Source organism: Chrysochloris asiatica, unplaced genomic scaffold (assembly GCF_000296735.1).
Source record: "Chrysochloris asiatica unplaced genomic scaffold, ChrAsi1.0 scaffold00142, whole genome shotgun sequence".
In the NCBI taxonomy this organism is placed as follows: domain Eukaryota; kingdom Metazoa; phylum Chordata; class Mammalia; order Afrosoricida; family Chrysochloridae; genus Chrysochloris; species Chrysochloris asiatica.
Window position 1 is genome coordinate 2,763,129 of NW_006408660.1, and position 14,292 is coordinate 2,777,420.

The 14,292-nt window shown below is 40.8% G+C and overlaps 1 protein-coding gene across 6 annotated transcripts in view; it reads right to left on the minus strand.

Moving 5' to 3' along the window:
* The window catches only part of GIT2 (G protein-coupled receptor kinase interacting ArfGAP 2), an 81,415-nt gene that overhangs the window by 25,478 nt on the left and 41,645 nt on the right, over window positions 1-14,292 (minus strand). For 5 of the 6 annotated variants that reach the window (XM_006870452.1, XM_006870448.1, XM_006870451.1 and 2 more), the window contains exons 8-12: window positions 11,041-11,086; window positions 9,857-9,908; window positions 5,811-5,883; window positions 5,488-5,585; window positions 315-426 (exon numbers count right to left, since the gene is read on the minus strand). In XM_006870452.1, coding sequence (XP_006870514.1) covers window positions 315-426; window positions 5,488-5,585; window positions 5,811-5,883; window positions 9,857-9,908; window positions 11,041-11,086 — 381 coding nt within the window. Of the gene's footprint in view, window positions 1-314; window positions 427-5,487; window positions 5,586-5,810; window positions 5,884-9,856; window positions 9,909-10,894; window positions 10,901-11,040; window positions 11,087-14,292 lie in introns of all 6 variants that reach the window. The other variant, XM_006870450.1, reaches the window with a different exon arrangement.

The following is a 14,292-nucleotide window of genomic DNA, read 5'->3' on the forward strand; positions in this document are numbered from 1 at the left end:
AGACAGTATTGTACAAGGGGTCGCTATGGCTACGAACTGACTCAGTGGCACTGGCAGATCAAACCCAACAGCTCCTCAAAAATCCTAAACAGGGTCACTATGATTCAGAACTGACTCGACAGCACTTAACAACAACAACGAGGGTCAGAGAAGCAAATGTTTAGTTGTAACATATTGCCAGTAAAACATATAAAATTTCAAATAAGCCATAATATATTGATGACTGCTTTAGTTAATATAGGACTCTAAACTGAATACTAGTGTTAAGTTCAGAAAGTCAAAAAAGCAAACATGTACAGACTTGAAATAGTTACCTTTTGAACTTGAGAGAGGACTGCCCTGCTGTCTCCTCTTGGCATCGCTGAGAATGTCGATTACCAACGTGGCAAACTCATGGGCATTAAACCGAGCTAACTTCTGTCTGCCCTAAGGGTGAGAAAACAACTGGAAATATTCTCAATATAGAAGAGATATATGAAGGGACTTCAAAAAGTCAGAAGGAAACTAGAATTAGGAGGTAATGAATTTTTCCACAAATTGTTTTTTTAAGTTTCTTGGTACATATTCACATAAAACTCATTGGACTATTACTAAACTCCCGAGAAGACCTTCCAGCATTTTTAAAATACAATTATTGATAGCCATAATTGAATCAAGTATTTTCTAAGCTCACAGTTTAAAATCATTTACACAAGAGAGCTTTGTAACATTTAAGTTATTATGATGTATATTTTGTTGTAGTGAACAAAAAATGGTTCTATTTAATGCTTTTAATATTAATTTAGTTTTTAAGTAGATCCAGTAGTGAAATATTAAATTGTAGGGAAATTTCCGAATTTCAAGATAAGCTATGTTTATTCATCATTATAAATAGTCAGTCCTGGTATGGTATTGTAAAATATACACTGGACTGCTAACCATTTGAACCACAAGGTTCAAATCCACCAGCCACTCCTTGGAAACTGTACACAGAGTCGTTATGGTTTGGAATGACTCGGCGGCACTGAACAACAACAACACATATGGCCATTATTGTTCTTGCTAAGTGTCGTCGAGTCATTCCCACCCACAGCAACCCTGTACAGTTTTAAAGGAGCATCTGTGGAATCTGAATTGCTGACCTTGTAGTTCAGACTGATCTTGTAGTCCAATTTTTATCTTACAACATAACACCAAATTGCAATGCCTTTCTAATTTATGTATTACTTCTCTTCATGTTGTTTAGATTGGGCTAATACTCTTGTGGCGCTGCAAGTTAATGTGCTGGACTGTAAAATCAGTTTGAACTGCAAGATTCGTCGTGTAAACTCAACAGCCATTACCTGGAAATCCTCTACGGGATCACTACAAGCAGAACCAACTCGATGGCACACAACTACAACAACAATGCTCTATTACCTCACATATGGTTTGATGAAAATCACTGCACAAACCTTTGAATTTTTTATTATTTGATTAGAACATACTCCCTAGCGAGGGCTTCCTTCACAAAAGGATGTAGAGACATACCTCAGAGACACCGTAGGTTCGGCTCTAGACCACCACAATACGGCAAACATCACTATAAAATTAGTCACACAAATTTTTTGGTCTCCCAGTACAAACAAAAGTTATGTGGACAATCCAGATTCCAACAACATTCTTCAAAGAGATGGAAAGGACAATTACTAATTTTATATGGAAAGGAAAGAGACCCAGGATAAGCAAAGCACTGATGAAAAGGAAGAACAAGGTTGGAGGTCTCTCACTCCCCGATTTCAAACTTTACTACATGGCTACGGTGGTAAAAACAGCCTGGTACTGGTACAATGAAAGAGACATTGATCAATGGAACAGAATCGAGAATCCAGATATCAACCCAACCACCTACAGCCAAATGATCTTCGACAAAATGCCTAGGCACATTGCATGGGAAAAAGACAATCTCTGTAATAAATGGTACTGGCAGAACTGGAAAGCGCTATGCAAAAGACTGAAACCAGACCTTTACCTCACGCCATACACAAAAATGAATTCATCATGGATCAAAGATCTAAATGTGAATCCCAAAATTATGAAGATCATCAATGAAAAAATAGGGACAAACGTGAGGGCACTAATTCAGGGCACAGACAGGCTGCCACACATTTTGAAAAGTACACAAACAAAAATAGACAAAATAGATGAGTGGGTCATACTAAAAATTAAAAACTTGTGTTCATCAAAAGACTTCACCAAGAGAGTAAAAATAGAACCCACAGACTGGGAAAAAATCTTTGGCAACGACATATCGGATAAGGGACTCATCTCTAGAATATATAGGAAAATACTACACATCTACAAAACCAAGACAAATAACCCAACCAAGAGATGGGCACAGGATAGGAACAGACACTTCACCAGGGAGGAGATCCAGGCAGCCAATAAACATATGAAGAGGTGTTCACAATCACTAGCCATTAGAGATGCAAATCAAAACAACAATGAGATACCACCTCACACCAGCAATAACAGCAAAGATCAAAAAAGTTGAGGACAATAAATGCTGGTGGGGATGTGGAAAGACTGGGACACTCCTGCATTGTTGGTGGGACTGCAAAACGGTCCAACCTCTCTGGAAAGCAATATGGCGCTTCCTCAGAAGGTTGAAAATAGAAATACCTTATGATCCAGTAATTCCTCTACTTGGTATTTACCCACAAGACAAACAAGCCACAACACGGGGAAGATATATGCACACAAATATTCATAGCTACACTATTTACAATAGCAAAAAGATGGAGACAGCCTAAGTGCCCATCGACTGAAGAATGGATAAACAAGCTGTGGTACATACACACAATGGAGTATTATGCTACCTTGAAAAATAACAAGGAAGCTACATGCCACTTCCTAACATGGATGAACCTTAAGGACATTATGATGAATGAAGTGAGTCAATCACAAAAGGAAAAATACTGCATAGGAGCACTACTGTAAAAGACTAAGAAAAAGAACCCATACTAATCCACTCAAGTAGATTCCTAGCAGGTTGCTAGGACATAGGGGTAGGAATAAGGGTGGGATGGAAAGGCGGTACACAGGGCAGGGAATAGACACAGGATAATTTGGGTATTGGGTAGGGGGGCAATATACAAGTAGGGAGAGGGGAATGGAAGAACAAGGCAGACAGGAGAACAATTAGGCAGGTATGAATGAGCTAAATGGGACAGAGGTTAAAACTGATGTAGGCACAGCCTTGGAACAATAAGGCTCTGGGATCCAGAGACTGGGAAAGGGTTGGAATGGAGAAAGGAAGGGAATAATGTTGAGATACTTGGATGACTTTTGAACCTTGGTTTTCCATGCATTATAATATAAAACAGTCACTGGAGGGAGTGAAAGGAATAGCCAGAAATATCACCATAGAAAGCTTGTAAGTCCGTCTTCTGCCTATAACTAATTGGAATACCTAAAATGGGGCTACAAATGTATCTAGTGAAGGAGGTCTCATGAGGAGCCTCTGCATTACATAAAACTATAGAAGGAAGCCTGAACCACATCCAGACCATCAGAGAAGGGAAACTTTCCTTTTGAAAGGACAAGTGGACCAGCCTGGAGCAGCCAGAAAACCAGAAGACACTTCTTGAAAGAAGGACCTACAGGAAAAATACAAAACAACAAGGGCAGTCCAACTGTTACCACAAGAACAAACAAGCTGTCTGCCCAGGAGATATCAAGGTAAGTGATCAGGTCTTCTCAGTGCAAATCCTCCTCCAAGACTAAGACGCAATGGGAAAACACATTCTGATTGGCGACCACACACGTCACCCATAAAGAGAAGTGACCGAAGAACATCGAAGAAGCAGTGAGCTAAGCCCTGCATCGTTCAGCAGACTATGGTGAGCCCAGGTGGAGACCTGTTGGTCAGCAGTGAGGCAAGACCTGGGGACTCATGGGCTAAGAGTCAGTGACACATCTGCAGAGGACTAGAGTGGAGACTGAAGCGACCAAATGATAAGAGGGTAGACAGACGCAGGAACACCCACACCTGCAGATGATACCTACTTGCCATGGCTCCAATGATGGGACGAACAAAGCTCAACCCAAAGAACAAAGAGGAAAAAAGAATCATCTGATACAATTTAATAAACTGGACATCCACGTATAAATGCAGTAGCTCAAAAGAGGAAACAAATCCCTGCTCCCAGAATTATTCCCAGCCCCTCCACACAAAGAGTAGATAAGGATGGACAACTTGAACATTGACTAACCAAAAATGGGAGAAGGGATACAAAGGTTAAGAAGTGACTGGCTTACAAGCTTTCAAGAGGGAACCTAGAACCACAGGGCGGGGAGGATGGTAGATTCTCCAGTGAGTAGTATCCGACCTATCTAGGAAGGGCAGATGAAAAGAAATGCAGATGGGTCCCTTGGGATGCAAGGGTGAATAATTGTCACCAGGACTGACTGTGAGGACTGGAAATGTAAAGGTGGACATTTTATAGCAAGGAGGGGCGTGATTAACCTTTCAGTCTAGGAGCGGAGGGCCCTGGGACCATCAATGGAGAAGAGTGGAGAGTGGGACCCCAACCAGAGGAGCAGTGAGTCCAGAGACTGAGACAGAGTGGATGACGTGAAGAGAGAGGATGTCGTGAAGAGACGGAGTGGCTGAGGACTAGGGATCCAGAGAGGGAGAGGGGCTGTGTGCTGAGGACCGTGAGGGGAGGGTGGGCGGGATTACAGGGTATAACCTTTGGTTGGGTGACGATGCATGGACAGGATGGCAATGAGACGATGTATGATGGAATGAATGTAAAACTAATGTTCCCCCATGTAGACTATCACACAATAAAACATTTAAAAAAAAAAAAGTTATGTGGACACTATAGTCTATTTAGTGAGCAACAGTAATATGAAAAAGTTTAAAATGCTGTGAGAAGGACCAAAATGAGACAGAGACACAAAGTTAAGTGCATACTGTTGGAAAAATGACAACAGATTTGCCTGATGCACAGTTTCCACAAACCTTCAATTTGTAAAAAGCACACTATCTGCAGAGTCCAAGGGAGGCACAGTACACTGAGATATGCCTGCGCTTAATTTTGAGGCTCCTGAATGGATTTATAAATTGCTTTCTGAAGTTTGCAGGGATTTAAATTCTTCTCTGCTATGTGAAGAAGGCCCATCTATGAGTATCCATTGATTATACATCTTATATTGAAATCAAAGTTTCATTACCATCTCTAGGATGCTTGCTTCGATTACTAATGAGGCTAAACATTTCTTCACATTAGCAAGCCCTCTATAGTTCTGTGAATTGCTTTACATTATTTTCCAGTCAAGTCTTTACATATCTCCTGGTTTTCTTATCAATTTGTGAGTTGTGTGTAGAGGTGGTAACTATAGGATACTAACATTTTATCAATCAAAAAACTTAACATACCCGCCCTAGGAAAACAAAATACCATGATATCAAGCCATTCCCAAAATACCACTAAGAGATACTTTTCAAACTCAGCCACTTGCCTGGTTTCGTGTGGACGAATACTCGGGGTTGACCGGAAGGAAGGGAACAACGGTTGTCTCAGTTACCAGGGTGCTGTGGTTTTGAGTGGCAAGCCAGACTAGCCAGAGGGAAAAGTCAGAAAGAAAATCTCATCACAATTGGTGTGCCACTGATGCCCTGGGAGCCACGGCTTGTGCTTACTAAGGAGACTTGGGGTAGTACGTTCTGAAGTCAACACAGAGAGGTAAATATCGATACCCAGGTTAACCAGGACAGAAGAAGCTGGGCAAGGTAAACCCACTGATAGCAGAAGCTTACTAGGTAAAGCCAAATGTTAAGTCACCTGCATCTGTCTCTCGCCTGTCAACTTCGTCATACACGTCCATGGCAAGTTCTTCAAACAAATGATTACTTAGCTGAAAGTAAAAAAATGTCAGGAACAAAAGAAGCAAGGATTAACACAAGGATTAACACTGAAGGGCCTTAGTTGCCCTCTTATTTCCCAATGTCTTATCTAAAGCCAGAACTTATTAGTAAATACCCACTGTTAAATGAACAGAAGATACAAATTCCAAAATAGTGCAGACTATAGAAACTCGTTACTTTTGCTACACAGGTGTGGTTGTTCCTCTTAAGGATGTAAGATAATGTGCATAGTTCCAGCTCCTTATTTCTCACATGAATATTTACTACCCTTTCAATTTCCTCTTTTGCTTATAAGAATGCTTGTCAGGTTCCCAAAACACAAGGGATCCTAAACACTTGGTAGGATAAGTAGCCAAAACATGTCAGGTTGAGAGAATTACAATGCTCCACTGAACTAAAATATTACCCAGGCCTCAGGGAAGTTCCTCTGCTACCTTTCTCACTAGCAGTCCTTCAGTCCCCCAAAGAACGGAGCTTTGGAAGCTCTACAAAGGGACCTATGAGTACACTGTGCAGAGCCATCCCCACACAGACTGTAAATGCCTAACATAAGCAGTGGAAATGGCAGAACAATCAAGGTCTTCCTCCACTCAGACCAGGAGAGTCCCTGGGAGGGTGACACTAGCTCTCCCTGCATTTTGTCTCTCATGAAACTCACCTCACCACTGAGAGGGATCATTTCTCAATTGGCTACTTCCCTGCTCTGGGAGTGCAGACTCTGTGTTTGTTCCCCACTACTGTGCTCTTCACACTCAACAAACACGATGGGCCGGTGAGGAGGTACTCGATAAATATCCACCCACAGACAGGCCAAGAGGTATTTTATACAGAGATTTAAAATGCTGGCTACGAAGACCTCATAGCAGCACATCAAAATGGGTACAATACACTATCAGGAGAAAAACAACCACTGCCAAAACAACAAAAAAAGTCATGATACAAAATTCTATAGTTAAGTTATGCTCAAGCTTCAGTTTGAAACATACTTACGAAGTAAGAATTGGAAGAAATACACCAAAATATATTATCAGAATCCATTAAGAGTACGTTGCTGTTGTTGTTAAGAGCTGTTGAGTCGATTCTGACCCATAGCGACCCTGTATAGGGTTTCCAAGAAGCAGCTGGTGAGTTTGAACCACCGACCTTGCAGTTCAAATGGCTTTGCAGTCTGGTGCATTAACCCACAGCGCCACATATAGTGATGGAGACTACCTTCTCTATTTTCCAAGTTTTCTCTAATGTGATTACATTACATTTATACTTAAGTCAACTGTGAGAGCCTATTGCTGGTTAAGATGACGAAGGATTAAGAACTTGACCTTGCTTTATAAATACAGTCTCCTCCAGGGGGCTACTAGGCAGCGTTATTGTTACTAACAACAAAAATGGTGAAGATTGACTGAGTGCTGACATCCCAGGCACTGTCCTAACACCGTATTTAACACAACAGTTTTATGAAGATAGAGATGATCACCCCATTTTTCGGATAAGGAATCGAGGCACAGAACTTAGTATCTTATCTAAAGTCACAAAGTTAGTAAGTGATAGACCTGTAAACCAAATTTTAGTCTCTTAAAATATGAACATTTACTGATTCAAGGAATGCATTATAATTTTTTTTATATTCGTCTTCACTTTTCATCAGGAAAGAAGGAAGGACAGGAAGGGAGAGAGAGAGGAAGGAGGAAAGAAATCAGCAAGGGTGGATCAACACTGAACTAGCATTGGTCAGACTGGTCACCTGTGGGGAGGGGACAACCTAATGGGGGTCAATAAGTAATAATAACAGCAGCTAACCCTTCCTGAGGAGCCCTGGTGTGGTGCTATAGGATAAGCACTGGATTGCTAACTGCAAGGTTTGCAGTTTAAACCCACCAATCACTCTGCAGGAGAAAAATGAGACTTTTTACTCCCACAAAGGTCCCTATGAGTCCTACCTATTGACAGCCTTGGAAATCCTATGCAGGGCTGCAGTCGGAACTGACTCCACGGCACTGGGTTTGGTTTTGGTTGGAACCTTTATTGAGCAGTAATGATTTTCAACCTCTCTGGTGTCATTAACTCCTTTTTGTAGATGAGAATGCCAAGGCACAGAAAGGATAAGGATCTTGGCAAGGCTGAGATCTGAACCCAACCAATTTGACCCAGAGCCAAAGTTTTTGAGTGCTGTACTAAAGTGTGCTCCAGATCATTTGTTGTTGTTATTGTTAAGTGTAGACCTTGTGGTTCAAACCGACCTTGCAGTCCAGTGCTTATTCTATAGCGTCACACCAGGACTCCAGTGCACCTAACAACAACAAATGGAGTCCTGGTGTGGCACTATAGGATAAGCACTGGACTGCAAACCACAAGGTTGGCAGTTCAAACCAACCAGCACTCCTCAGAAACTATACAGGGTCGCTATGAGTTATAACCTACTCAACGGCACTTATTACTACAGCACATATTACTAAGAAAATCCTGGTGTGGCACTGTAAGATAAGCACTGGACTGCTAACTACAAGGTCAATGGTTCAAATCCACCAACCACTCCTTAGAAACCTTTACAGGGCCACTATGAGTTGGAATTTAATGTGTCAGCCCAGCAACACACACTAAAGATATTATAGGCATATCCTGACTTTCATGAAACTAGCACCCTAGCAAATACAGACAAGTCCAAGAAAATCACAATCATCTGCTTACATATTACTTAATTATAAAGAAATCACTCAACATTTACTATACAAACTCCTTAACTAAAGAAAAGGCAAAAAAACACACAGACACACAATACTGTAGATACAGAACACAGAGACACCAAACACATTGTATAAAATAACATTTATTTTATAGTACAATTAAATACTAGTGAAGGGTAAATTAATTTAATATTTAATACTTCGTATCAAGTGACGCTCTGGTAAAGGTGAAATAGGAAGTGAAAAGAAGTCATATATTCGGACAGCTGCAATTTCAGAGTTATGCTTTGGGAAAATAACTGCCTACTTTGTGTAGGTCGTCAGATTTCAGCTACTTGAATGATAAAAGGGCTGGAAGTGAGGAAAGGGGATGCCACAGACAAAAAATGGATTCCTAAACGAGTGCTTGAAGGTGACAGGTAGTTGTCTCACGAGGGTTAGCCAGTAAAGAATACTTAAACACACACACACAAACACACTCACACAATAGGTACCAGATGGGAAGTAGGGCAAAATCTGAAGAGAGTTGAATGACACCCTTAAGGGGTTACGAAAAAAGTTAAGAATCTTAGTTCTAATACAGAGCAATGAGAACAGTTAGGAGTGTAATCTGGTGGTGGAAATGGCTGATGAGCTACCCTGGTGAGGCATAATGGAGGGGGAACTAAACAATGAGAAATCACTAGCAGAGAAGATTTCTTGGGGCCTTGAAGTAGGCAAGATGAAAAAAATACACAGATGAGAGTGAGACTGGGTGACCCGCTGAGCTGGGTCAACTCGGAGCATGTACCCAGGGCAGGACTACCTGCTTTTAAAATCTTAAGTGTTGAGAACTTACATGAAAGGCATAGGATGTGCTGGGTCCCACATGGCAATAGATCAATCTCTGATACTCACCACTGCTTCACTGAATTTTATCATTCTCTGGAATCCTATATGGCTATTGGGGTAATGCCCAGGAATAAGTCTCACATTAACTCCTTGAAGTTGGGAGAAATTAGAGAACTCTCACCAGGAGAAACAACTTGCTAATAGTAGATGCATTGCTTCATTTAAATGGCAGAGAAAGATGCAGGATCTGAAGCAGAGCCAATGAATCAGATATACTAAACTTAACAGTACTTTCCATTTTCATCCCTCCGTAACTAAAAGGTCTGCTTCAGACTTAACAACATAGAAAAGGATGAACTAAGTCATCTGATGCGATAGGTCCATGGGGATGGGTACTGGAAGGGCACACTGACTCCCACGCTGGATTTCACCAATAGCGAGAGATACTCACAGATTGAAGTTTCTTCTTAGCAGCTTTTGCCAACTCAGACAAATCCAGGCTGCTAAGAAAATGTACAAAACTAATTAGCAAATAAATGAAACCATTTTCTTGTTGAGCTCTGTACAAGATTAAGATACCTCCAAAATCAAGAAAATTATAGTTCAGAGACATTGTCAAAGTCAAGAATTCTACAGCTAAATTGAGGCCAATGAGGAAACTTGGTGCAAGTCACTCCTTCTAGACATACCATAAATGATAGAACATGGCTAAGAGGAAAAATATCACTTAAAAACTAAAAGACAAAAACTATTGCCAAGCTAACCTCTAGGCTCTTATGTGAAAAGTTACAATTTTTGAAGAAAACCAAAAAAGCATGCTAGACATAAACACAAAAAGTCAGAATGGGAAAAACCCAGGATGGTGAGATTACATCTGGAAAAGCAGTTGGTCATTTCATAAACTCTTGAGAGTATCTGTGCAAAGGCAATTAGCCAAGTAAGGGTTTAAAGATCATTCTTGCAGCAATGAGCTTATTTGATATTATAAACCAGCTATATTGCCTATAATTGGCCAGTAGTAGCCTGCTTATTGTTCAGCCCATAAACCAGAAGAATGGGTTTTACAGATTTTTTAATGGTTGGGAACAGAGAAGAAAATATTTCATGACACGTGAAAATTACATGAAATTCAAATGTCAGTATCCTGAAATAGCATTTTATTGGCATGCAGATACGCCCACTCATTTACATGTTGTCCATGGATGTTTTCATACTAGCGTGGCAAGGCTGAGCAGCAGCAGCAAAGGTTATGTATTTACTAGCAGCAAAGGTTATGTATTTACTATCTGTCCCTTTATAGAAAAAGTTTGCCGACCTCTATTATAGACAAAGGTTATAGTCTCTTAAAAAAACAGACATAGTCTGTGAATGTAATCCAGAGACAACAACTGGCTACAACAGTGACAGTATCACTGACTCCAATTTTCTTACTAGTCAAGTTACAATTTGTGCTCTTTGAAACTTAAATTTTATATAGTGGTTTACTTACAGCCGTCTGATTTCCAAATTGTATAGCCATAAGAGAGAAAAATGTATGGGCTTTGTTAAAACACAAAATACAATACACTTAAACATTATACAACTAAGGAAATATTAGGGACAGAAAAAATTCACTGGTATTGCAACTGGCCTTACCTGTCTGCCATCTGAGGTATTATAAAGTGCTGTCCATTTTTGTGATCTGAAACATAAACCAAACCAAAGTTTTGTTCCATTAAATATCAGTAAGACCCAAAAGGTAACACCACCATTATTTTCTCAAATTATGAGTGACAGTGAGCATTTCTTTTCTAATTATGAATTTGCAGGGGGAAACAGAAGTTGCCATTTAATCAGATTGGCTACAAAATCCCAAAGAGTTGACCATTTCCAAGGGTCCCATCCCCATGTTCTTCTGCAACAAAAGTCCAGGCATGATTAAGCAGAAATCCTGTGCTCACCCCAATCCTTATGCTTAGTTTATTCTGTCCAAACTGCGACTCCCTTTTAGGCAGTTAAATTAGCTCAAAGCAGCTTCCATCAGCTCTCCATGGGTAGTGCTTTGGTGGCCCCCATGAATCAACTAGTATAAAACGTCCTGCCATCAGGGCTGGGGCAGGAGGCCTTTGCAGAGGCTCCTTTCTCCCGATGCTTACTGACTTGGTCCTAATGTAGCTTCTCGAGGACATTCTGATCATGATCCAATGCCTAACGTCACTATGAACATCCACGTCCAGGACTGCTGGGTCATGTAGTAAGTGAATGGTTAAATTTGTAAGAAACTGCCAGGCTTTTAGCCAGAGTTGTCCTAGCTCATCTTGCATTCTCACAGTCAATGTAAGAAAACTGCAGATGCTCTGTGCCTTCCTCAGCACTTGACACTGTGTAAGTTTTTATATTTTTAACCTTGTTGTTGGAAGTGCTGGAAGTGCCCATGAGTCAGTTCTGACCCAAAGTGACTCTGTAGAGGGTTTCGGAGGAGCTACTGGTGAGCCTGAACCACCGACCCTGCAGTTCAAACAGCTTTGTAGTCTGGTGCATTAACCCACAGAACCACACCAGGACTCCTTAGTTCTTCTAATTGTTATGTAATTATATGTCATTGTGGTCTTAATTTGCATTTCCCTAATGGAGTCCTGGTGTGGCGCTGTGGGTTAATGCATTGCAATGCAAGGTTGTCTGAACGGTAAGGGTCAGCGGTTAAGTCCATCAGCCGCTCTTCGGAAACCCTATACAGGGTTGCTATGAATCGGAACCGACTCGATAGCATCTAACAACAACAACGGAGTTCTGGTGTGGCGCTGTAGGATAAGTACTTGACTGCTAACCACAAGGTAGACCTTTCAAGCCCCACCAGCAGCAACTGAGAAACCCGACACAGGGTCATTATGAGTTGGAAGCAACTGGATGGGACTTTACAACAACAGATGGTTAATGAAAGGAGTACTGGTGGTGCTGAAGGTTAGGTGCTGGGCTGCTAACAACAAGGTAGGCAGTTCAACCCCACCAGCCGCTCAAGGGAGAAAGACGAGGTTCTCTGCTCCTGTAAAGAATTAGTCTCGGGAACCCAATAAAAGGTACCTACGAGTTACAATCGACTCAGTGGTAATGGGTTTGATTAAGGGCTAATGATACTGAGCTTCTCTTCATGTGTTCATTTGTCATTGGCCAGTTTTTATCTTTTGTTGGGCTTTTTAATCTTTTGTCCAGATTTTACTGGGCTATATATTGACGGAGTTACATCCTCCAAAAACACATGCTGGTGGAAATCCTAACATCTTTCCTATAGGGTTGCTATGAGCTAGAACTAACTCCAAGGCAGTGGGTTCGAGTTTTTATTCCTGTGATTAAAATCCCACTTGGGGACAGTTGTCTATAAATGTTAATGAAAGAGGATTAGTCTAGCCAGCATCCTGATTCAATCTCTTTTGAGATATAAAAGAGATTAAGACAAGCAAGACCTCAAGTAGGGATGAGGTAAATGCAATGTGAAGACACATGGAAATCTCCAAGGAACCAGGAAGCAGAAACAGACGAGATCAGGACCTTCCTCCAGAGATGAGAGAGAGAAAGCCTCCCTTAGCATCAGAGCTCTGAATTCAGAATTCCAGCCTCCTAAACCATGAAAAAATACATTTCTTGTCTTTAAAACCAACCCTTTTGAAGTTTGTTACAGCAGGACTAGAAAATTAAGACAGGCTTGTTTTCTTACTGTTGAGTTTTGAAAGTTTAGAGAACTCTCAAATATTCTAAATGTCCTCTGCTGGCTAAGTAATTTCCAGTATACGGCTGGCTTGGCTTGTCACTCTTTAGCAGCACTTTTCACAGAGTTAAAGTTAAGTTCATGGAAAATGCATATTATGAAAAAAAAAATGCACTAATTTCAAAAAATTCTTACATTAAAATAAACTCATACTAACATGGAAGAAATAAGGAGGTACAAGAGCTGAAGAGAACATTTCAAAGATCAGTTCGAGAAGACAAAGTCAAATATTACAACAAAATATGCACAGATCTGGAGTTAGAAAACCAAAAGGGAAGAACACGTTCAGCATTTCTCAAGCTGGGGGAACTGAAGAAAAAATTCAAGCCTCAACTTTCGTTATTGAAGAATTCTCTGGACAAATTATTGAATGATGCAGAAAGCATCAAAAAAAGGTGGAAGGAATACACAGAGTCACTGTACCAAAAGAAAATAGTTGATATTCACCTGTTTCAAGAGGTACAATATGATCAAGAGCCAATGATACTGAGGGAAGGAGTCCAAGGTACACTGAAGGAATTGGCAAAGAACAAGGCACCGGGAGTTGAGGGAATACAAATTGAAATCTTTCAACAAAGTGAGGTGGCACTGCAGGCAGGCACTCACTGATCTATGCCAAGAAATTTGGAAGACAACTATCTGGCCAACTGATTGAAAGAGATACCATTCCAAAGAAAGATGACCCAATGGGACATGGAAATCACAAGACAGTATCTTTGATATCCCATGAGAGTAAAGTTTAACTAAAAGTAATACAGAAACGGCTACAAGCATACATTAACAGAGAACTTACAGAGGTTCAAGCCGGATTCAGAAGGGGACATGCAATAAGGGATATCACTGCTGACGTCAGATGGATCTTCACTGAAAGCAGAGAATACCAGAAAGATGTTTACTTCATTGACTACACAAAGGCCTTCGATTGTGTGGATCATGGCAAACTATGGACAACATTGTGAAGTACGAATATTCTGGAACATTTAATTGTGCTCATGAGGAACCTGTACATAGACCAAGAGGCAGGTGTTCAAACAGAACGTGGGAACACTGAATGGTTTTATTAGGAAAGTTTTGAGACAGGGTTGTATTCTTTCACCATACTTATTCAACCTGTATGCTGAGCAAATAATACGAGAAGCTGGGTT